The following is a 23,506-nucleotide window of genomic DNA, read 5'->3' on the forward strand; positions in this document are numbered from 1 at the left end:
TGAATGAGCAACCACAATAATACTAACTGTGAAAATCAAAATATAGCTCAGTCACTCATCATAGAAATACAGAATTTCATAAACTTGAAACAAAACCTAGGTTACAAAATCCACATAGAAACATACAAATCTGAAACCTGAGAAGGAACATGGGAAAACATGATTTGGTACAAGCATGCATGCATGCATGATCCAACTCAATTCCTCCTTGTTCAAGCAGAAAACACAGCCTCAACCAGCACATGCTTTCTCCTGGGATATCCCATGCCCACCAAATGGCTAACATACACTCTCCCATCCTTCTCCGTGGCTGCAGTTGCCACACGATGAATGGCGTCTTTGGATTTGCCCACAATCCTAGCGCTTTCCCAATCATCCGAGCTCTCGACCAGCCTCGTTGGGTTCCCAGCAACAACCAGCTTGTCGGGCGACACAAGCAACAAGCCATCCCCAAACCTCAGTGACCCTCCAACCACGTTAACAATCTCGACTTTGTTCCCCTTTGCTGTTTGGACCTTGTACAAATTGCCCGAGAAAGTGTGGACAACTAGCAGGTACCCATTTGGATGATACACAATTCCATTGAGGGCAACCAAGTTCTTGTACCACTCTTTCGGGGTAAACAGGGGACTCCTTATCGTATGCTGGAGCTCTCCCTCGGGCCCCACCTTCCATATCTTGCTCGCTTTAGCGTCTGTTATGTATGCATTCCCCTCCTCATCAACTGCAACATCATCTGCAAATGATTTCTCGTCCTCTGCATGATTAATTAACTAAGCGTTACTAAAACATTTTAAGTCGACGATGGAGGATAATAAAGTCTCACAACAAAAATGGAAACACTAAACGAACATTAGGAATCAATTTCTCAACATGTAACTGCATAGGATACCAATTGCAGACATCTTTGGCAAACATTTTTTTCTCTTTGTTTTTGTTAGTCCTTAGTACAGTTCCTTCAATGCTCGATTCAAACACGTATATAATAGGGCTATAGAGAGCAAACAAAAGGGTACTAACCAAACATAATTATTAAGTTGGTAGATGATTCTCAGACAAACAGAAAAGGATAACTAACAAGGCAAAACAAACAGAACCAGCCAATGCATTATGGGCTGATTGCAGATCTGAGACATATATGCCATAGTTTGTCTGAGCATGAAACCTAATTAATGATCATGTAAAAGCACAGAGTGTTTGAATTGGTGGGGAATCATTAGAAATAATGTAAAGCTATTTTGCTCCTACAAGGAGATCTATAATACTTGAGTTCATGACATAATAAGAAAACTTGTTTATCCTTAGATTTCTACAGATAATAGAAGAATATGACTTCAAGAAAATTTATGTGCTTGCAGGCAACATTATCCTATTATTTTGCTCAGTATATTCTACCATTTGCATGCTTGACACCTGGAACTATGAATATATGAAAAAAGACAGGCAAGCCAACCAACCAACTTGGAAGTCATAAATGCTAAAGAAATTACTTGAGTTGCAGCTTATGAAAATAATTAATTAAATGATTGATTGCAACATTGGGGACCTGTACGTCAATTGAGACACATCCTGCAATTTACCTTCTCCACTAGTCTCTCGGACATAAGCCAAGGGCCTTGAGTTTGGGTTAAAACTTATGGATGTCTATATCTCTCATTTGGTAATTAAGGACCACAAAAGTCTTATCTAAAAGAAAAGCAAGTTAGAAACGTTATCATGTCTACTAGTCAAGGAGATTGGGAAAATAATACATTTATTAATTGTGATTCTAGTCAAGGAGATTGGGAAAAGAATACATTTATTAATTGTAATGCTCTAGTCAAGGATATTGGGAATAGAATACATTTATAATTTGAATGGCTCAAATAAATTCAAAAACAATTTTCCATAAGCCAATGAAAGCACACCAAACAAATAAAAACAATTGCCATAATATGTAGATGGAGTCAAACTAAATTTAAGTAAATTAGTCATCATTTCTTATCGAAATTATGAATATACAATGTGTTAGAATTCCAAGTTCAACTAATCAACAAATATCTTCAATAAAATCAATGAATATACCACTACTACATTGACTAAACACAACACCCCAATTTGATCATGAACCAACATAAGTCAAACTAGAGGTGCTATAATTTAAGATTGAATTAGGGTCACTCAATTGACAATAATGCACGTGGGTTAAACTACACTAAAAGATTAAATTCAACCAATTAACTAGTCTAACTCATGGCCTTATAAAAATCTATGTTCTCTCTTATTTTAGGACTCTTAACAAGGTACAACTCCACCAACACAAAACATAGAGCATATATATTAGAAGTCACCTAATATTCATAATATTGGGCACACTAATTAGTAGGGAGTAGTTGTCACTTGTCAAACACTAATACAATAATACACCCTAACTACATAATACAAAAACATTAGCCAAAGTCAAGAAACGACTTATAATAATGGAGATATTCAAAGCAGAGTAGTTGAGAAAAGTATAAGAATAAGTCTCTAATTGTAAGCAATTAAGTCAAAATATAAGAGAGCGGTTAGAGCAGCTCACTGCCCACCAATTATTACTCTTTATTAAAAAAAAAATTAACTGGAAAGATAAAATTTTAATGGTAAAAAACTGTTCTTTATAATCTTACAAAGACTGCCAACCAACCCGCCCCGACCCAAACCAACTCACAGGACTAAACATACCTGGGCCGCCGAGTTTCGTAAGGAATATTCTCTTCCACGTGGACAAATCATACGCGGCCAGAGCACTATAACGGTTCCCGAAAACATCGGCGAAAGCCACGAGGACACGGTTACGACGCCGGTCAATCGCGAACCCAAGCGACGCATTCCCGGCCAAGTCAACCTCCTTGACGACCACCGTTTCCTGGAGCACAGATCCGGCGGAGCCGTCGTCGTAGTCGAGGGGGACGGGAATCTGGCCAACGCCGCCGTCGAAAAAGGTGACGAGGAATCGACGGCCCTGATCGTCCCACTTGGCGCACTCGCGGAACCACCCTGTGCTGTGGTACTGGATAACATGGGTGGACGGCCGCCCGCCGGTCTCAAGGTGAACGATAATCGCGATGGGAATGGCGGAGACGATGAAGAAGAGTAACAGGAACTTTGCCGAGCAAGAGAAGAAAGTCCCCATGACTCACGCCCTCCACACTTCGCAAGATGGCGAGAAGGATGAAGGGAGAAGGGAAAAGGCAGGGAGCAATTCAAGTGAGGCGGTGATTTATATAGAAGAGCACAGCCATGGCGGAAAGGCGGATAGGCGGAAAGATTACAAAAGATAGCAAAGAGGGGTTGGTGACGAATGGGTGAGAAAGTGTAGAAGCTTGAAATGATAACTTCGATAGACTGATTATCCTTTCTTTTGGACATTATTTGGAAACAAAAATCAATTATCCTTACAAAAATTAATTATGAATTTAAAATAAGTTAATTTCATTTTTGTCATATAGATTTGTAGGGGCAATTCATTTTTAGGGTGTATTTAGTTCGCATATGGAAATCAGAATCGGAATCAAAATACGAATTAAATATTTCGGACTGAGTTTTGGTAGAAATATTTTGGTAGAAATATTTTGCGTATTAAGTAGTAGTGTGAAATTTGAATGAAGTCAATATTGAATATTGATGTTTGTTGATGTATGACTCTATAATGAGAACAAAAGTTTTAAAAATGTAAAAACAAAAAATCTAGGTAATTGATCATAATATAACGACATCAAAGCACTAATATTTTTTTAAAAATCTAAAAGCACTAATTCAAACTTAAAAATCATATTACCAATAGAATTATACCTTTTAAAATTAGGGGATGAGTTTTTTAATTGAAGGTGTAATCAAATACCGTAGGTATGTTTTAAAAAGTTGTCAACCAAACGCTAACTATGATTTTGATTCACATTCTAGTGTGTAACTCATGAACCAAATACAACAAATTATATCATGGATCAGGGTCTACCTTGCATTGTAGACCCTTGTAAAAAAATAATCTTCAAATTATATATATGTAATTGACATATTTTGTATCTGCAGTTAACAATTTCTGTACTTGTAGCTATCATATTATGTGTTAGCAATTATCAAGTTATTTGTTTTTTTTTTTTTAATACAACTAACCATATTACATTGTAGGTACAGAATATGCTAATTGAAGGTACGATTTTTTTTTTTTATCAAGGTTCACAATACAATATGAACCCTAGTTCATGGTATAACAATTGACTAAATACACCCTTAATTTTTTTTCATAACATCCACATTGGTCCAAGTATTATTGTGACATGATCATTTTTTGTCCTTCATCAGCAAAATCATTTAAATTTTGTAAAATACAAGAGCATTTAAATCTTCAATTATGAATTATTATTATTTTTTAAATATAGCGTATCAACCCGCTTTGTATAAAAAAGATTGAAATATCTACATATTTAACGACATTTAAATGTTGTGTTGATGACAAATTAAAAATTGTCATGTCACAATAATATTATAACCAAAAAATAATAATTTGAAAAAAAAAGTTGATTAAAATCCAAAAAAAATAAAATAAAAATTTAACTCATTTGAAAATGGTATAATGGGTATTGGCCAATGTGCCCAGCTCTAGTTAAACAAATGGTGTTATATAATGGGTTCTCAGCCATCATTTGAAAATGGTATAATGGTTATTGGCCCATGTGCCCAACTCTAATTAAACAAATGGTGTTACATAATGAAATCCTTATATCGTGGATCAGGGTCCACAATCCGAAACGACGCTATATTGTTTATGTTATTGGACGGGTTACTGGACGGATGTCGTTTCGTCCGTCTAATTCCGTTACAGTTTTTTTTTTTAAACTACAATATAATTGTAATTTGAACAACAACAAAAACAATGACGAAGAAGCAAGAACAAAAAATACACACAAGTTCATCAGATTATAAAAACACACACGACAAAAGGTAAATATTTAAACAACATTGTGAAAATTTGAAAAGCACGGAACATAAGAGATCATACTTGGACTTATATTCTGTGTATCATATTCAATGATTCTGTGTATTCTAGTATGTTATTCTGTACATTATTGATTTTGAGTACCACACATCATGAGACAACAATAATGCTAATACTTAAACTATAATACTTAGGCTTATATTCTGTGTATCTTATTCAATGATTTTGTGTATTCTAGTATGTTATTATGTATATTATTGATTTCTAATACCATACCACGTGGAACATAAATATATAATACTTGAGCTTATATTCTGTGTATCATATTTAATGATTATGTGCATTCTAATATGTTATTTTGTATTGCTTCAAAAAAAAATGTTATTATGTATATTATTGATTTCGAGTACCACTAATGTGAATACACAGAATCCTTGTCCAGAATACACAGAATGTCTTCATAGAATACACAGAAAATTGTCACACCATACACATAACTGATCTTATTGTTTACACTACTCCAATGGTTAAACACACATAATTCCTAACAATAATGCACAGAAAATGAAAACACCAAATACACAAACACATCACAACATGTGTTTAAGTATCACTAGCATGAATACACAGAATATTGACACAAATACACATAACCATCCTCCTAACATTTGAATGCACAAACACATCACAACTTGTGTTACTAACATGAATACACAGAACCATTGTCTAGAATACACAGAATATTGACACAAATACACATAACTCATCCTCTTAACATTCGAATCATCTAGTTGTTTCAAAAACACTCACTATTCTCAGATAATTCAATCAACGAATATCACATACGAATTCATTTATTTGCATCAACGCGAACTAAAACCGCCAATCTGATCAAAACGATGTTAATTAAAATGATCAAAACGATGTTGTTTTAGTACGGGGTGCACAATGCACTGTGCACCATGGTCCACGATATAAATTGCCATATAATATGGGCATATTATGCTATGGACTCATGTCCATGTTCACAATTTAAAAATTCTATGTACACAATTTTAGAACTCTATATTCATAATTTTAGATCTCAATATACAAACTTACATTATTCAATATTCACAATTTTTGAATTATATATTCACAATTTTGTTATATAGATTCAAAAATTGTGTTATACTATTGAACATAGAATTAAAAAATTGTGAACATAGAATTTTACAATTATAAATATAAAGTTCTAAAATTATAAACATGAATCTGAGTCTAACTTGTAAAGTAGACTCGGATCTATAACATAACAAATGATATATTGGGTTCTTGGCCGTCAATTGAAAATGGTATAATGGTTATTGGCCCACGTGGCCAACTCTAATTACACAAATGGTGTTATATAATGGGTTCTCGGCGGGCGGACAGTGGACACAAGAATCTGGCAGATTTTTTAATGGAAAAAAGTTCCACCTCATTGCCAAAGATCTTGTGGTCAAGTGACATCTGATGTACACTCCCATGTGAAAGGGGGTAAGTTCGAGCCTCAGTGGAAGTATCTGTTGACTTTTTGTGTTTCAGTAAGTTGAGAAAGTAGCTATAAATAGATACTACACTGTAACAGAGTCAGTAGAACTCACAAAAAAGTTCCACCTCATGAGTAATGACTATATGTCAATATTGGTATTATTATATTTAGTTATCAGCTTTAAATTTAATCACAATTAATTTATAATTGTATTGAAATTATCACATTTAATCATTTATTATCATTTTCATCATTGACGTTAATTTTTCAAATAATACAGATATTATATTGTTTAAAAAATATTATATTCTTACTAAAATAATAATAATAATAAACAACATATTATAGCAAAAAAAAAAAACAAAAACCAATTTCGCATGCAAGATGTTTACAAACACTCTTGCAAAAAGTGTGAATTAATTCCATTCGTTCATCTAGAATGATTGATGAATAAAAATCACTGTTGCAAAAATTTTCCGTCTAGGCGCTAGGCACTCCTAGACCGAGGTGAATTGCTCCTTGGGCATCCGTCTAGGTGGCCAACCGCCTAGCGCCTAATTCGGCCGACTGGGTCGACTTGACTGAATTTGGCCGAGTTAATTCGCCCAACTCGACAGAGTTAGCCGAGTTAACTCAAGCGAGTCTGCCTTGTTAATTCTTTTATTATACTTATATATATTTAAAATTATTTACTTATATAAATAAGAGAAGTAAGAGATGTATATATAATATAATATATGACATACGCACACATACATTATATTTTTGTTTTTATAGGTCGCTGCCTTAAGCGCTAGGCGCTAGTCTACCGCCCGACTAGCGCCTAGCGCCTACTGCAACCATGATAAAAATTAAGGAAAAAATATAATAACATTTTCGTAATTATTACAACATATTTGGAATCACTTTATAATGCATTAGCAACTAGTTAACAATGCACTCGGGATCTATAATATAGTATTCAAATGTGTGCATCATTAGTTATCCACATATGCACTATCAAGCATTTCTCAGTACAACGTAATAATCATATAAATGTCATCATATTTTTCCTATGTTTTTTCTTATTTTCTCGTCATTGATCAACCCAGATAGAAGGATTATATTAATTCTTACTTTTTACATCATGTCTTATTCTCATATGATCCTTTTTACATACACACAAGTATGGCCTCTTGAAAAATCATGATTAGCTTTTAAAATTTTACTTATAGAGTTATAGTTTTACCATAATATTTTTGTCTTAAAAACACTCTTGAGTATAATATTTTTGTCTTAAAAACACTCTTGAGTATCTCTATTAAGATCGCCCTTACTAATGCAAACATACAAATAAATCCACTTTCTCCAAAATTGACATCTTACTTGAACATCTTGAAGTACACCTGTTTTCCAAATCCAAACATAATTGAAAAAATGTACTTTGATTCATTTTAAAGGTGTTAAAACTTAAAACATTATTTTTCATGATTGTTCAATAATTCATTCATTCATCTTTTATGTTAAATAAAAAATCGCGTTAAATAAAAAGTTATGTTCACTCTTTATATATATGATTCAAAAACAGAAACATATATATCTCAAAGTCATCCTCATTTTTCAAGTACTCTGACTACTCTCAATATGGGAGAGATTGGCGCTGATATAGGAGAAAGAGAAATTGCCTAATTTGCATATTATTATTATCCATCTCATCATTAAATTGGGTACTGGGAAAAATTTTAGAGATGAACAAACAATTGAAATAGATTGTATAATAAAATAATTCTATATAAACCCATTTTGGCCTAAGACACTGGCCTAGTTGACTAACCTAATGTGCTATCTAGAGAACCTTCCAAGGTAGCTTGTTAGGATATTGAGGTTAGAGTCGTCAAAACAGATTTTGCCCTCAAGCCGCCCATACTTCCCAAAGTATGAGTAACTTATTATGACACTGGGATTAAAGTCGTCAAAATAGACTTTGCCCGCTAAGTCGATTGGCCTCACCCTACCTTGTAGGGGGTGAGTTTTGAATTTAGTGACCTGCTTGTCTATATAATGCGTGTGTACAAAATTTTTTTAAAAAAAAACAACATGTGTTAGCATGAAAATAACTAACCTGCTAAACATGTTGACGATTTAGTGGGTTTGAATAGAATTTTGTTACTTAAAGGATTCAATTGCATTATCTGATTGACTTAGAGAGTTAATTTGACCCATTTTTTCAACAAATTATGCTATGGACTCAGGTCCACCTTGTAAGGTGGACTCGGATCTATATTTTTCATGTTCACAAATTTAGAATTCTATGTTCACAATTTTAAAACTTTTTATTCACAATATACAAAATTATATTACTCAATATTCACACTTTTTGAACTATATATTCACAATTTTGTTATATACATTCAAAAATTGTGTTATATTTTTGAACATAAATTTATGAAATTATGAACATAGAGTTATAAAATTGTGAGCGTAGAGTTATGAAATTGTGAACATGAAATTATGAAATTATGAACATGGAGTTATAAAATTGTGAACATAGAACTGTGAAATAATGAACATGAAGCTATGAAATTGTGAATATAGATTCGGGTTCACCTTACAAGGTGAACTCGGGTCCATGACATAACAATGGACTAAATATGCTAGTTAAGTGGGCTGGATGTATTCACCGACAGGCCCATGTGTTTTTGCCGACATCAACCCTAGCTCTATTTTAGACGACTCTTCCGTGTGAGACTCAAAAATGGAACTCAAAAGCCGGATGAAGAGGAGGGGGAGACGGGGAGTCGAGTGGTATGTAGAAGAGGCATATTTCGGGTTTGTGCGTGAATCTGACGCCTAGATTTTGCTGTTGCTTATGGCGGTTCGTTAGATTCACGCACAAACTCGTAATATGCCTTTTCATGGTTTTCACCCCCGCTATCGGATTTGCTGTTTCATCGGTTTAGGTCAGTTCCCAAAGTTTGCCTGATTTTCGATTTGAAGTTTTGCGTGTTGTTAATAATTGATGTGGTTTGCTTGATAATTGAGCATACATTTTCTAGTTTTGCGAGCTTGATGCTTTAATTAATCCTCTGCATGCCCAACTATTGTTTTCATAAATAATTTTGATCATCTTTAATTAGTGCTTTGCACTCCTAAATTTAATCCATTTAATCCTGATCTGTATAAAATTTTGGAAATATTTGCCTTAAATTTATGAAAATTAATAGATCTATTGATTGTTAATGGAGTGGATTTAGAAAGTGTTTGGCTTTTCTTATTTTGATTTTTTACCTATCTAAAATTGGCTTTTGATTTTTATTATACCAATCGAACTAGTTTACCTGCCTTCAAAAGGAAAGACTGTTAGTGTACAAAGTACAAAATTTAATGAGCTATAAGAAGTAAAATGGAGATATGAACTGCTGGCTGAAGCAATAAGGAATAAATTGAGTTATTGATTAATGGAGTTGTGTACCCGACTGATTGGGAAAAAAGGATGGATTTCTTATGCAACTATATGCTGTTGCTCTTCTCTTTGACGAGTGTCTTTCCTTTTGGAAATATTAACTTTCTATGCAATATTTTGGATTCTTGCAAATAGACGATCTGCAGCTCATGCTAAAGGAGCAAAAAGTTCATTCTCAATATGACCAAACCATCTTGATCTCAGTTGATTTTATTTTGTTTTGAAATGAAAGATTTTGTAGTTGCTTCTCACTTCTGGAATTTCACTGTCAGCTGCTCTTTCCCAATTTCCCTCCTATAATACACAAACATTCCAGAATTTCCTCAAGTTATTTGCTTTTTCAAGGAAATTTGTTTTGGCATTTTTCGAATAAGATGAGATTTATTTCAAGATTGCTGATGGGGAAAAGGGTACTGGTTTGCTTTTTATAGTTGCTTGTTCATAAACTGAACTGTGAAACATTGCATTCCTTTTCCCTGTGCAAGATCTGTGGCAGATCACTAGTGGTTGAAGTTTCATATGCTTCAAACCGTACATTTTAAATTTATTTCCTGACAGCTTATATTAGCTCAATAACTATTAAGTGGTTGAAACCAAAAAAGAAAAGAAAAGAAAGTAAAGCTGTTAAATGTCCTTCATTAAGTGGTTGAATTTAACAGTGCAAATGATCTGTGGTTTTGCTCCAATGGAATCTTTACAATGGCAGACAAACTTGATCTGCTTTGAGTCACATGAAAATGATCTGTGAAAGAAGGTACGAGCTATCCATCATCAGCTTGAGGTTATTCATTATTCTGCCGGTAACTTCTTCACTTTCTAACATTATAATGATGACATTTTGCATAAGCTTATAATTATTGAACACATGATCATGTATTGCCAATGGTCACGGTCCAAATTTTGGGTTCAAATTGGTAGGTAGCATTTACATTTTATACGACAGTCTAAGTGTAGGATTTTGAGTTCAAATCGATAGCATTGACATTTTATACGGAATTAATGTATTTGCAGAACTCTTAATCTATCTACCAACTAAAGCCTATATAATACATGCTTAACTATTGAATATAAACATTTGCAAAAATCAGATTTTCCTTTTGAGTTTCAGACTTACATTCCAGTATAGGTGTATACGGCCTTGCTTGTTATTTATTAACTTTCAAAAATGGAAGTGCTCTGCCTTGCTTGTGATTTATCAACCTTCAAAAACAGAAGTGTGGTGAAGGTAAGGGTCATTCATACATACATAGTCATGAAAAGAAAAGGTTTGTCTGAAATAAAGATTAAAGAAGTTGTCTTTCACGACCGAAGAGGTACATGTTCTTTTTGCCTAAATCTGCATCAACAATGAATATTTTCAATTTGTATATATATATATATATATATATATATACACACACACACACACACACACCAGTGTCAACATTTTTGCTTATACCAAAACTAATTATACCAAAATTCATGAACAGTTTTGTAGAACAAAAAGTTTATGGTGTCAAAAATTTGTCATTACAAACTTTTATACCTACAAAACTAGCTTGCACCCATATATGTTAAAATTCAACCATGAAAAAGTATTGAAAGAATTAAATTCATAAAATTTCCTATGGCATATGTACTGGCTAAGGCCCTTTCCCAATTTGAAAGGTAACACGTATAATGAGGAAGAGCTTATTGATATTTGATAAGTTTTCTTACCAATCATTTCTTTATATTTCCCTATATTTAGGGAAACAATAATTTTAATTGTTATGATTTATTTAAATTATTTAATAGATGTGATTAGTAATTATGGTTTATTTAAAATTTTTTTAATAGATGTGATTAGTCATGTGATTGAGATACATTTACCCCAAGATAAGAACATTGCTGATAAGAACATTGCTGGTCAGAATTGTAGGTTTATAGACTTTGCAATAGAAGGTAACTAATTACTTACTATAGAGATTGGATACAAATTGTCTACTGTGCATCTTTTACCAAGTTTATTACTGTGCATCCAATCTGCATCTTCTACCAAGTTTCACCGGATGGGAATTTACGTCAGTGAAATCTAGCGGCGGCGGATCTTGAGTTAGACCACAATATGAAGAGGGAGGGAGGGCTAAAGACACAAGATGACCAAATTACTCCTGCGTAATCAGAGTCCTCACCGGAATACGGTCGAATGGAGTGTTCTATGACTAAAAATAATTAATCTCGGGGACTAAATTGATTAATACAAAGTTAAGGGACTACATTGATAGTTCGCGAACAATTGAGGGACCATAAAGGTGATTTACTCATTTTTCAATGAAGAATGTGTTTCATCTCAACTGAAAGATGAAGCCTTTTGTATCCGACCTCTATGGCTATAGACAAAGTGTTACGTATGCGGATTGATTATTTACATGTGGATCATAGTTGTGTTTGAGTTGTCTCTGATATCAAATTGAATGATGTGTTTTATCTCAATTAAAAATTTAAACTGATAATTGGATTGCAAATTTATTTTTACATATTATACCTTCAACATGAGTGAGGGAGCATGTTTCACAACAAAGGGAAGCCAATTTCTCACCATCAACCATCGTTACAATGGATTATTGACATTAAGTTCATTTTTAATATATTAAATGTTCATATTTTTAATATATTAAATGTTCATTTCTTAAAGATTTATTTTTAGATATACTATCTAAAAGTAAACTTTCAATACATTAAAAAATGAGGTTGGTCCACAATATAATTTGTTACATGTCGCCCTCATGGACTTAGCTCACTGATTCAATAAGCAGTTTTTGGATCATTTCGCCCTCACGGACTTAGCTCACTGATTCAGTAAGTAGTTTTTAGATTGCTCCTTCACGAGTTGTAGAGCACCTTCACTTCTCAACATACTTCAACTTCAACTTTGCCTTATGCAATAAATTTTAAATTTTCAGGTTAAAATTCTTATGTCATACTTTACTTCAATACCAATCAATGTTACAGAAGGCACTAGGCGCTAGTCGAACGCCCATGGCGCAGAATGTATCGTCTCTACATTTTAGTTGTTAGACTGTTATAATTCTTCAAACTAGTGATCTGCATATGTTAGATGGTTAATTGAGTACATGAGTAGAGAAATATAAAAGAGTAACCAAGCAAGCAAAAAAAATCACTCGGTTGAGTCGGCCAATTAGTCGGTCAGCCAACTAAAAGTTGCCTGGGGCTAAAATCGCCTTAGTCTAAGAGCACCTAGCGCCTATAACACTGATACCAATAAATCAGTAGAATTATTGTTGGTTGTGTTGGACCAAAATAACAACATTTATAATCTTAACTTCTTAATTAAGACACAAATGTTATTCCGAAATTAAACACTGTATATTAACAAGCTGACAAATATTTGATTAGTATACGTAAATCCTCTCTTGATTAAGATTAATAAATGTTTCTCAACAAGTAAATACGGAGTATTAATTAAAATACCAAACATAATTTTTACCCAAATTAAAATTAACAAGCGTTACTACAGTGCCCCTAACTTTCCAATGTTGCAAAACAATACAGCAGTTTATAAGAACATTTAATAAGTTATGAATGTTCACTTTGCATGCTCAAGTTTATATATTTGGCAGACTATAGAAGTAGAATGTTGATATAGTATCTAAGAATTTGCAAATGATATTGAGTGTAAACAATGTTTATGCAGCTCTGTATCTATAGGCAATAGTGTTGCTAAAGAATTGTATGCTGCAGATGCCATTCATCCACTTCTAAGCTTCCTCACAACTCCAGACCTCATCTGAATCAATTCAATAATATCATAACATGAACATAAAACGGCCTTTCTCGAGATTGTTATCAGTGTCACAACAACACAGCACGTAACAATGAAATGAATTACGGAACTGAAATACGAGCCATGGAAGATGTAGAGAATTACCACAACGATGACCTCCTTAACGAATGGAATGTATCGTTGCTGTCACTTTCCAGTTCTTGTACGCCCGCTCCGCTTGCACTAACAGCTTTGCTTTCTGGATCCTCTGTTACTTTGGTATCGGTATCAACTTTTGAAGTATTTGGCACGCAGTGTTTTTGCATCCACCGGTCCGTCTCCCACAGAACATGCATTATGCTTTCGCGTGCTGCATAGCCATGACTCTCAAATGGTAGAATTACAAGGCGACAAAGTGCCCCGTGACCTTTTAGGGCATTGAAGAAACGATCTGACTGCATCGTCAAGGTTCCCGGATTGTTGTCCTCTTCTCCATGGATAAGCAGGATAGGCTTCTTAATTTTATTAGCTGACATGAATGGACTCATCTCGACATAAGTACTAGTTGCCTCCCACAGTGTTCTGTCCTCGTTCTAAAAACCGAAACGTAACAAAATAGATTACTAAAAGCACAAAATCCTAGAGAAAACAAATTAGCTCGAGCCCATGCAGTATACAAACGAGTAAATTTAGGAGAAATCAACGAAAGATGTATCAAAGGCTTGCTAAATGCTGTAAAGTGGTGATTAGGACTTCAAACTAGGCCAGTCTAGAGCAAGATTACTACCTGAAACCCAAAAGGCGTTAGTGTTCTATTATAAGCTCCAGATCGTGCAATTCCACAAGAGAAAAGATGCGGAGCGTGTGCAAGGAGATTTGCAGTCATAAATGCTCCATAAGAATGACCACCAACAGCAATTTTGTTTGGGTCAGCCACCTAAAATACAGAGGCACCAAAGAGGCTCAGTCAATTTAACAATGCCACTAACACTCGAAAGGGATAGTAAAATCCTTACTCCACGGCGAACAACTTCTTTGACTGCAGCCTCTGCACTTGCAACAAGTTGTTCGACATACCTGTATGGACGATATAATTGTTTAGTTGACTGAAACTTTTAGATTACGGGTGCTAAAGCAAAATGCTAATTTTTCATTTTGAACAAATACGTTTTCTTGATTCACTTTAGAGAACACATCACCTATCATTTGCCTCTTCATTGCCTTCTCCTATGATAGGTATTGTTGGTCCAGATAAGATGGCAAACCTGACAGATTAGAACACATGAATTAGAGATTAAGCAAATGACCCCAAACTGGGTAAAATGAAGCAATACTATTAATATTAAAGAATGGCGACCAAACAGAAGATGAAACTATGAAAGATATACCTCCTTGCTAACCAAAGTAGTGGAGAAGTCGGCCCAATGCCAGCAAACTCATTAGGGGAACCACGAACTTGGCTAGCTGCATCTTTGCTTTTAAACTCTCCAGGGTATGACCAGACAAGACAAGGAAGAGGTCCATCTTTAGAGGGATCATAACCCGGTGGAAGATAAAGGGTTGCAGTGAGCTGAACACCATCCTTCCTTTGATACCTGATCATCTCCTTCTGCAACGATGCCAGCTGAGGATATGGGTGGGGAAAATTAGTGATCTGGCAAGCTTTTTTCTCTGGCCAGCTCAGAATGTAATACTGAGTGTTTTCTGTTTTAGATTCTTTAGAAGTTAGAAATTTCAATTGATTAACGGGCAATTCCCCTTCGGTCTGATCAGACATCAAAGCAACTACTGTCTCATAGTATTTCTCCTTGTCACTCTGCCATATCCTTTCCTTATTGCCTGTATTTCTGAAAGTACTGGTGTCAGATAATTGTCCTTCTAGTAAGAAAAACAAGTTAACAAGTAGACGATGATCACCAAACCTACATGTCAAATAGATCCAAAAATGGGATGTTTCCTTCTGGGGTAGCACCACTTCCATTTAATAAAACAAAAGTTCCTTCTTCACCTTCCTTCTTCATCTTTGCAATCACATAAGTCCCAGCTGGAGTTCTCCTCAACATGGGAGAACCGGGATCAGAATAAACATCTTCAGATGACCGATCAAACAGTATCCTTGGGTTAACATCCTTGGATTCAGGAGATATAACCCAAGTTTTAATTCTCCTGGTCTTGTACCATGATTCATAGACCAATGCCAGTGTGTCATCACACCACGAAATCCCTCTGTATAGGTAAATGATCAAAAGACTCAGAAGGTCACTGATTAAATTCTAAACAGGCACACAATAATAGTCTTGGAAACCACCAGGCATGCAAACTTGTAATAAAGTTACTACCCAAAATTAATAGTTTAATATATTCATCCAATACCTAAGGCATCATTAAGAACTTCTGGAGACGCAAAATAGTCCACTATGTCACATTAAATCACGCGTCACAGGCTGCTCACTGTATTAGATAGCATATATATATTTCCACTATTTCTATTGAATTACAAGAAGCATTTGTTATTTCAAGTTTTCAACCAGCGTTTTACTAAGAATAGATGCTTGAATGCAAATTTAGCAAAACTGTAATGATGTATGTGCACATACTAATTGAGCTAGCAAAATAGTATCAATAAATGGCAGGGGAAAAGACTTGTATGCATACCCATATCGAAGATCAAGTTTATGCAAGACTGTTGGCTGTTCATTTTCATGTGGCTCAGCAGGCTGCGAATAAATTATATCACGTGGAGAGGCTTCAACTTTGGCATCACCACCATCTTGTGTCTCAGCCCTTAACATTTCACAGCACAAATATATATTAAGAGTTGTTTCTTAAACTTCCATTAATTCTCATAGAAAATGTATTCAATACATCCTCTCTTGAGGGTGCTATTGGTTTAATTTACATACCTTTTCTATTAGAATTGAATATTGATTTTCATTTCCCATTCCTAAATATTGCTGCTATTAATTTAAGCTAAAATTAAGAAATAAAAAAGCATCAGATCAAAACTTTCATACACACCAGTAGAGTGTTGAAGGCTTATCAGCTCTCCAATTGATTGAGCGCATCCCCTTTCGAACACTATTAATTGCAATGGGAATGTCTTCAGCAAGGGGCAAGTCACAAAGCTCTCTAACAAATTTCCCATCAGCCGTCCATACTTCAACCTTTTTAGGAAATCTTCCGCACGGTACAATAAAAGAAAAGGGCCTATGAATTGAAGAGATGAGAATGTATTTCTCATCTGGGGAGGGGTCCATTGATGTATAAATGGCTGGTGGCCCAACAGGCTTCATCGTCCCATCTAAGGAAGCCAAAACCAGCTCTGAAGTGGCATAATACTCAAAAAGATCTTCGTCGTGTTCATCTTTGAGAAGATCTTGATAGGTTCTAGCTTGAATAATATTCTTCTGTTCATTAGATTGAACCTTAGGTCCAGATGGAACCAAAGGCTTCTTTGGTGGATCTCCACGAGATAATGGAATGGTACAAACCAAAAGAGTTGAGTCATTCACCCAAACAAAGCTGAGAATTAGCAAAAAAGTGTCAGCACACATAAACAATTACTCTTCTTTTAATAATAATGAAGGCATAGAGAAAAGTAAGTACTTGTCAAAAATAGCATTTAGGTACACATCTTTAGACTGGAACAGTGGTCTAGCAGTTCCTGTTTCCACATCAGCAACCCATACACTCAACTTACTAGTGCTATTCTCCTCCTGAAAAAGCAAAACATGACTAAAAATTTTAAATCGAAGACCTGGGTTTTAGCATGATATAGATTGTTAAGGTTCTGTGATATATAAAATAAATGGATTTCACCCTATGTCTACAGATCAAGATGCTTTCTGGAAGCTGATAAGGCCTTACGGAATTAAAAGAGTGAATGAATTTCAAAAATGGATCAACAGAATATTTCTGTCAAATGATTAGAAGCTAACTATAAGGCCTAAAGACATTTTCTTACAACAAATAAATATAACAGTGGACTACCCAGCAGGAAACGATTTATATATGCTTGCCACAATGTAGAAAGAGATTAGTAATAGCATGGGGCATCATTTGTAAGAAGCCAATGAATGACGTACCTCCTCAACTCGGACACTGAAGGCTAAAAGTTGACCATTCTTTGACCTTCAAAGGAAATAGCAAATAGGTTATACAAAAAGATAACATGTTTTTGCAGAAATGTACTGGATATTCAAAGAATAGATGAATACAATGTGAGGAAAAAGGAAAAAGGTTTCCTTCCATGAAGTACCATGTAACAAAATTAATTTTAGCCTCGTCAGGTAGACCATGAATCAACTTTTCAGGGCCTAAGGTACCATCCTCCAGTAACTGATGGATCCCTATACCAGTATAGAATGACCTGAAATTGAGCATCGTAGGACTTTGTATTAGGTTCAGAAAGTTGAACTCCAGTTCAAAAAGTTCAAATATGATCCACTCCCTAGTCATAAGTAAATGATGCAACTAACATGGTATTCTAGAGCTGTAATTTTGTCAGGACTTACATACGACTCCGTGAATTAGATTTCCCATCAATACGGATACCAGCAAGTTTCACCTCTGGCCTTGCTAAGTCTGCCAAAGGTTGTAATGATCTCCGCTTGAGGAATAGTATTTTATCCCTCTGCGGAGAGAATGATAGCACTGGAAGAGGTGGAGCATCTACAATATCTCGAATCTCAGGCGGAGGAAGGTGATACTTGTTCCCTAATGCTAATTGTGAAGCAAGTAGCTCAGTCATCATTAAAGATGAAAATATGAATACAGTAAAAACATTCAGTAGAGCAATTGAACAACTTTAAATGAATCAGAACAAGAATACTAAAACAGAAGCTGTATCAAATTCAAAAGAGATGTATGAACATGTAAATTAGAGTAAACTCTCCAGAATCAATCAATTAAACAGCAAGAGAAGAAAAAACCGAGAAATGATTGAATAAGACGTAATAAGAGTGTTAGAGCTTCGACCTAATTGGGTGGAAGCAAATACCTTCATCATCATCGTAACAAGGAGCAGAAGGATCAGTTGAAGCAGCGGCGCCGTTAGCGGCGGAAGGTCCACCGCCGTCCTCGTTTCCGACGGCAGTGAGCGGGAGAAGATGAGGAGATCTGGAGGAGGCGGGCATGGCAGAGATTCCGGAAAGAGGGCGGATTGATGGAAGGGGTTTGCGGGAGGAAGAGAGAATGGGTTTGAAGGAGTGAGGGAGAAGGGGACAGAGAGAGGCGAGCAGAGAGAAACGGTGATGAAAGGATACGACTTTGTGAATGGGTCTCATCGTCGTCATCATGTCATAACAATTAACAATCACATTACAATTCATTAACAATTTCCTTTTCCTCTCCACTCCACAGCACTATACATACAGTGAATTCCTTTTTGTTTTTTACTGTATTTTTCTTATATCTTTTTATATATTCTTGCCTTTGGAGATTCCTTGTGATGATTTCTTGTATGGACCATGTCTATCTGAGTATTGGGTATTGGATTGGAGTATCTTCCCAGCTGCCACTGGTAGTGTTAGTATTAGTATAGGATGTCGCCATTCGCCCGTCTAGCTTCAACTCAGCTCCTCTTAGCCAATAATAGGGGGTACATTTTTAAGATAAGCTGGGTTAAATTCCCCTCTCAATCATCTCAACATGCAATAGAATTGTTAGGCAATTTATATCAAGGTCAGGCTGCACAATGCAAACGACGTCGTTTTGGTCATTTTAATTAACGGTTTGTTTTCTTTTTGGAAATCACGTTTCTCGTTTCGGTCGGTCTGTGTATTTGTGTGTGTATTCTTTGAAGACATTCAGTTATTGTTCTATGTAGTTGTGTCAATATTCTGTGTATTCCCTGAAGTCATTCTGTGTATTTTAGACAAGGATTCAGTGTATTTATGTTAGTGGTACTTAAACACAGGGGTGATGTGTTTGTTTATTTGATGTTTTCATTTTTTGTGTATTCTTTGAAAGTATTATGTGTATTGTAGACTACGATTCTGTGTATTCATGTTAGAGATACTTAAATATAGGTTGTGATGTGTTTTGTGTATTCGAATGTTAGGAGGAGGATTTATGTGTAGTTGTGTCAATATTCTGTGTATTCCTTGAAGTCATTCGAAGCGGCGTCCGTCCAGTAACAATACGGCGTCATTTCGAACCAGGATTCACAGTGCACTATAACGATTGGAATTGTTAGCCATGGGGCATGGCAACGAGTAGAATACCCCATCATTAAGTATTTTTAAGATATATAAGCTAGGTTAAATTCCCCTCTCAATCATCTCAAAATGCAATACAATTGTTAGCCATGGGCATGGCAACGAGTAGAGTGCCCGCTAATTAAGTATTTTTCAAACCCAAACTTATAGAATATATACTCACCATAAAAGATACATGCCAATAACAATTGAGTATTAACGGCTAATCCTAAGTTGATTAATTAGAATCTCTTCTAAATTAACATTTCCTTAATGATTGCATAAACGATTTGTAAATTCTACTAAACGATTTGTAAATTCTACTGAACGATTTGACTCGAACACAAAAGATTGATATCATCCTTCCCTCTAGGGTTGCAATCCACTCATTCCAATTGTGTGAGATCTACATTAATTAACTATGATATTTATATCGCAAAATTCATGCACTAATCAAGAATCTAATAAGTCGGCAATTATATATTAATTCAAGAACCATAAAGAAACATAATTGAATCAAAGGACAAACAATTATAAATTAGTAAGAAACAATCAAGAACAAAGTCTCAACCTAGGATTCACCATAAATCAAAGTACTACAATGTTTAGCTTCTAAACTTGGAAGCAAGCACGAAAGAAATTAAAGAAACAAGAAAAGAAACAAAGAACATAGGAAAACCCCTTTAATCAGTGAAAAAAATAAAGATTCCAAGCTTCCCCAAGATGAAAAGATATATTCTGAAGAGTGGTTGAAGCCCCCAAGAGTTTCTTGGAATCTTTCTTGATGTCTACGATCGAAAAGTCCTTCAAAAGATTTCAAAGATCTCAAATCGGGGGAAAGCTTTGGAGGATCCTCTATTGCCGCTAATGAAGATATTCTAGGAAGCTAAGAGGCCTAGTTTGAGGGAAATATTGAGGATGACAAGGAAGGAAATGAAGAAGAGACTGAGTCTTTACTTGCCAAATCCAAAGAAAATGAGAAAGGAAAAATTTCAATCCAAGGAAAAATCAAGGAAGAAATCAAGAAGATAATAAGGTGATGATCCGGTTATTCCTTATGACCTTTTACCATTCTAAAAAAGGTTGTGTCAATCGAAGGAAACCAAGAGGGAAATTAGATTAAAGAAAATGCTAAGCAATTTGGAGATCTCCATGCCATTCATGGATGTTCCTGACCCAAATCACATCTTATAAAAAAATTCTTGAAGGATGTTTTTGAGCAATAAGAAGAAATTAGAGAAGAATGCTATATTTGATTTGAGTGTGGGAGCCATGACACGTGCTATCCTTAAAAAATCTTTACCTCCAAAACTAAAGGACTCCTGTAGTTTCTTCATACCTTGTGTGATAAGAGGATTTGCGGTTAGCAAGGCTTTGTGTGATCTAGGGCAAGTGTGAGCATCATGCCATAATCTTTGTGCAATAAATTGAGTTTGGGAGAGCGCAAACCTACATCAATGACCCTACAAATGGAAGACCGCTCAACCAAGCGCTGGTGGGAGTCTTGGAGGACATCCTGATGATGATAGATCAATATCTCATCCTGGGTGATTTTGTAGTTCTTGATATTGAGGAGGATTCTAAGGTGCCCATCATTTTGGGAAGACCATTCTTAGCCACCGCGGAAGTTATTGATGTGAATAAAGGAAAATTGGCCATGGAGATAAGGGATAACAAGATTGAGTTTAACATCTTTCAAATGGTCAAACATCGACCCTCATATATTGATGAATACAAGTTCATAGGTGTACATGTGGTCGTGTGGGTGGTGACTGTGAGAATAAGGTTGTTGGAGAAAAAGGAAACCAAAATTTTGACAAAGTGCATGGTTTGGAAAAAGAATTCAAGGTAAATTAAATTTGCGGAATGATGGCAAGGGAAGTTGGAGATACGAGTCTAGAAGAATTTTCAACAAAAAGTTCTATGAAGTAATAAACTGAGGAATGTATTTGATATATTCAAATAATCTATACATCAATATATAAACACACACACACGCACGCACAAGTAAGGAACCTATTATCAAAAGGTATGACCTAAATAAACTAAAATACATGACTCTTCTAATGTATTTCAACACTCTCCCTCAAGCTGGAACATATAAATGTATTAAATTCTAGGACCTCTAAGTGACTTAGTAAGAATGTCTGCCAATTGGTCAATGATGTTAACATGGCTTGTAGTAATCCATCCTGAAATAATCTTTTCCCTAATGAATTGACATTTGACTTCAATATGTTTGGTTCGTTCAAGGAAGACCGGATTCATAGCAATATGTAGAGCTTCTTGGTTGTCACATATCAATGTCATTTGTGTAAAATCACAATATTATAGCTCTTAAAGTAAGTGTTTTAGCCATGTGAATTCAATGCGCATGCATATCCGTGCATGTGTTAAAGAGTGTGTATTCGAGAATGCAATACCACATTGCACCATTAAGGTAAAAACTATTGTTTTCGTTCAATTAATATTAACTTCTAAGACAATTTGGTATTTTATAATAATCTTAGTCTTTTTTTTTTTTAAATGCTAATAAATGATATAACAAATAATAATTTGATAGAATTTTTAATAAAAATCATTTTTTTCTATATTATATATCCTTTATTATGTCATTTGTGAGTTTTTTTTTTTTTTTTGGGTAAAACTAAAATATTTTTTTTTAAAATATCAAATTGCCTTTGAAATTATTAAAGCCAATTGGATCAAAATTATAAAGATAAAAAGAAGATCAAATAATGCAACAATGTCGCCAACAAAGTCATGAGACTAAATATGGTCAAATTACAAATTGTAGATGAAATGTGGCAATGTCAAGAATTAAAAGTGAAAGTTTCTTGAATAGTAAATATAAAATGAAAGTGATGAGGAATTATATATATAAAAAAGTATGTGATGGATATATCAAGATTGATCCAAGAAGATGGGCCCAAGGCTTGTATGGCTCATTGAGCGAATGCCCAAGAGTAGAGATCGCCTGTGCAGGGCATAAAGCTAAAAACCGAAGGAAACGCCTTGAGCAATTCAAGGAGCGAACGACCCCAAGGATGGTAATCACTAGTGGCCCTCGTAGCTCATCTCAGAGCTTGGTTCGGTGGGCCTTGACTTGGTCTTAACTCTTAAGGTAGGGGTAGGTGTTTCGGGCTTTGGTTCGTTTTTTTTTTTTTTTTTTTTTTTCAGTTTCGGTTTTGGCTTTTTTGTTTTAAAAAATTTAAACCATTCGGTTTAACATTAGATTTCGGTTCGATTCGATTTGAAACAGTTCGGTTTCGGTTTAGATTTAATTCGGTTCAGTTTAAGTCTCTAAATTTCAGCATTTCCTAATTTTCCGAACATACTATCACATTATCCATATCCAAAATCTAAACATTATATAACAAAATAGCAATTCAAAGTCCAAACATACTACTAAGTACTAATTGTGAGGTAAAGAACAATTGCAACAAACAACAAAAGCGCAATGTAGTATTGAGAACAAATTAAACTATAAAGAAATCAAATAAAAAATTTAAGAGAGACACCAGTGAAAATAGGAATTAATTAAACGACGGAGCAGACATCAAGGGACTTAGATTTACTTCATTATTATTATTATTATTATTATTATTATTATTATTATTATTATTATTATTAAAACCTAACAAAGTTCAGT

At 34.8% G+C, this 23,506-nt stretch overlaps 3 protein-coding genes and 1 long non-coding RNA gene across 7 annotated transcripts; 2 read left to right on the top strand and 2 right to left on the bottom strand.

Moving 5' to 3' along the window:
- Positions 1 to 3,351, bottom strand: LOC116025727. The gene is made up of 2 exons (XM_031267060.1): positions 2,704 to 3,351; positions 1 to 757 (listed from the first exon to the last, which is right to left on the bottom strand). The coding sequence occupies exons 1-2, from the start codon at positions 3,152 to 3,154 to the stop codon at positions 213 to 215; spliced, it is 996 nt and encodes a 331-aa protein (XP_031122920.1). The 5' UTR covers positions 3,155 to 3,351; the 3' UTR covers positions 1 to 212.
- A 5,868-nt stretch (positions 3,352 to 9,219) lies between these two features.
- On the top strand, positions 9,220 to 12,383 carry LOC116024682. 2 transcript variants are annotated; one of them, XR_004099515.1, is made up of 2 exons: positions 9,220 to 9,409; positions 10,572 to 12,383. It is a non-coding gene; the product is annotated as an uncharacterized LOC116024682 (long non-coding RNA). The 2 variants fall into 2 exon arrangements; XR_004099516.1 differs by having other exon boundaries at positions 10,619 to 12,383.
- Positions 12,384 to 13,356: 973 nt separating this feature from the next.
- LOC116025102 (probable glutamyl endopeptidase, chloroplastic) lies at positions 13,357 to 19,125 on the bottom strand. Of its 3 annotated transcripts, XM_031266191.1 has the most exons (14): positions 18,657 to 19,120; positions 18,172 to 18,379; positions 17,916 to 18,026; positions 17,743 to 17,788; positions 17,264 to 17,373; positions 16,676 to 17,179; positions 16,313 to 16,441; positions 15,584 to 15,883; positions 15,046 to 15,504; positions 14,857 to 14,922; positions 14,674 to 14,734; positions 14,445 to 14,594; positions 13,823 to 14,250; positions 13,357 to 13,681 (listed from the first exon to the last, which is right to left on the bottom strand). In XM_031266191.1, coding segments are annotated over exons 1-14 (2,904 nt in total). In that variant the 5' UTR covers positions 18,988 to 19,120; the 3' UTR covers positions 13,357 to 13,680. The 3 variants fall into 3 exon arrangements, with proteins under 3 accessions (XP_031122051.1, XP_031122052.1, XP_031122050.1); XM_031266192.1 differs by lacking the exon at positions 13,357 to 13,681 and having other exon boundaries at positions 13,683 to 14,250; positions 18,172 to 18,373; positions 18,657 to 19,125; XM_031266190.1 differs by lacking the exon at positions 13,357 to 13,681 and having other exon boundaries at positions 13,683 to 14,250; positions 18,657 to 19,122.
- A 1,938-nt stretch (positions 19,126 to 21,063) lies between these two features.
- LOC116024398 lies at positions 21,064 to 21,706 on the top strand. The gene is made up of 2 exons (XM_031265291.1): positions 21,064 to 21,216; positions 21,287 to 21,706. Exons 1-2 carry the CDS (start codon positions 21,064 to 21,066, stop codon positions 21,704 to 21,706), a joined length of 573 nt encoding a protein of 190 aa, XP_031121151.1.
- Positions 21,707 to 23,506: the final 1,800 nt, after the last annotated feature.

This window comes from Ipomoea triloba, chromosome 7 (assembly GCF_003576645.1).
Source record: "Ipomoea triloba cultivar NCNSP0323 chromosome 7, ASM357664v1".
NCBI classification, from domain to species: domain Eukaryota; kingdom Viridiplantae; phylum Streptophyta; class Magnoliopsida; order Solanales; family Convolvulaceae; genus Ipomoea; species Ipomoea triloba.

What these genes read in the sequence shown, in the direction of transcription:
- LOC116024398 (XM_031265291.1), top strand. Translation starts at nt 21,064, where the DNA reads ATGTTTTTGAGCAATAAGAAGAAATTAGAGAAGAATGCTATATTTGAT. An exon ending in GTGTGATAAGAGGATTTGCG is followed by an intron (nt 21,217 to 21,286) that starts GTTAGCAAGGCT and finishes CAATAAATTGAG; the next exon opens with TTTGGGAGAGCGCAAACCTA.
- LOC116025727 (XM_031267060.1), bottom strand. Translation starts at nt 3,154, where the DNA reads ATGGGGACTTTCTTCTCTTGCTCGGCAAAGTTCCTGTTACTCTTCTTC. An exon ending in TACGAAACTCGGCGGCCCAG is followed by an intron (nt 758 to 2,703) that starts GTATGTTTAGTC and finishes TTAATCATGCAG; the next exon opens with AGGACGAGAAATCATTTGCA.
- LOC116025102 (XM_031266190.1), bottom strand. Translation starts at nt 18,987, where the DNA reads ATGAATTGTAATGTGATTGTTAATTGTTATGACATGATGACGACGATG. An exon ending in AAGCCTTCAACACTCTACTG is followed by an intron (nt 16,442 to 16,675) that starts GTGTGTATGAAA and finishes TGAAATGTTAAG; the next exon opens with GGCTGAGACACAAGATGGTG. An exon ending in AAGAAGTTGTTCGCCGTGGA is followed by an intron (nt 14,595 to 14,673) that starts GTAAGGATTTTA and finishes TCTGTATTTTAG; the next exon opens with GTGGCTGACCCAAACAAAAT.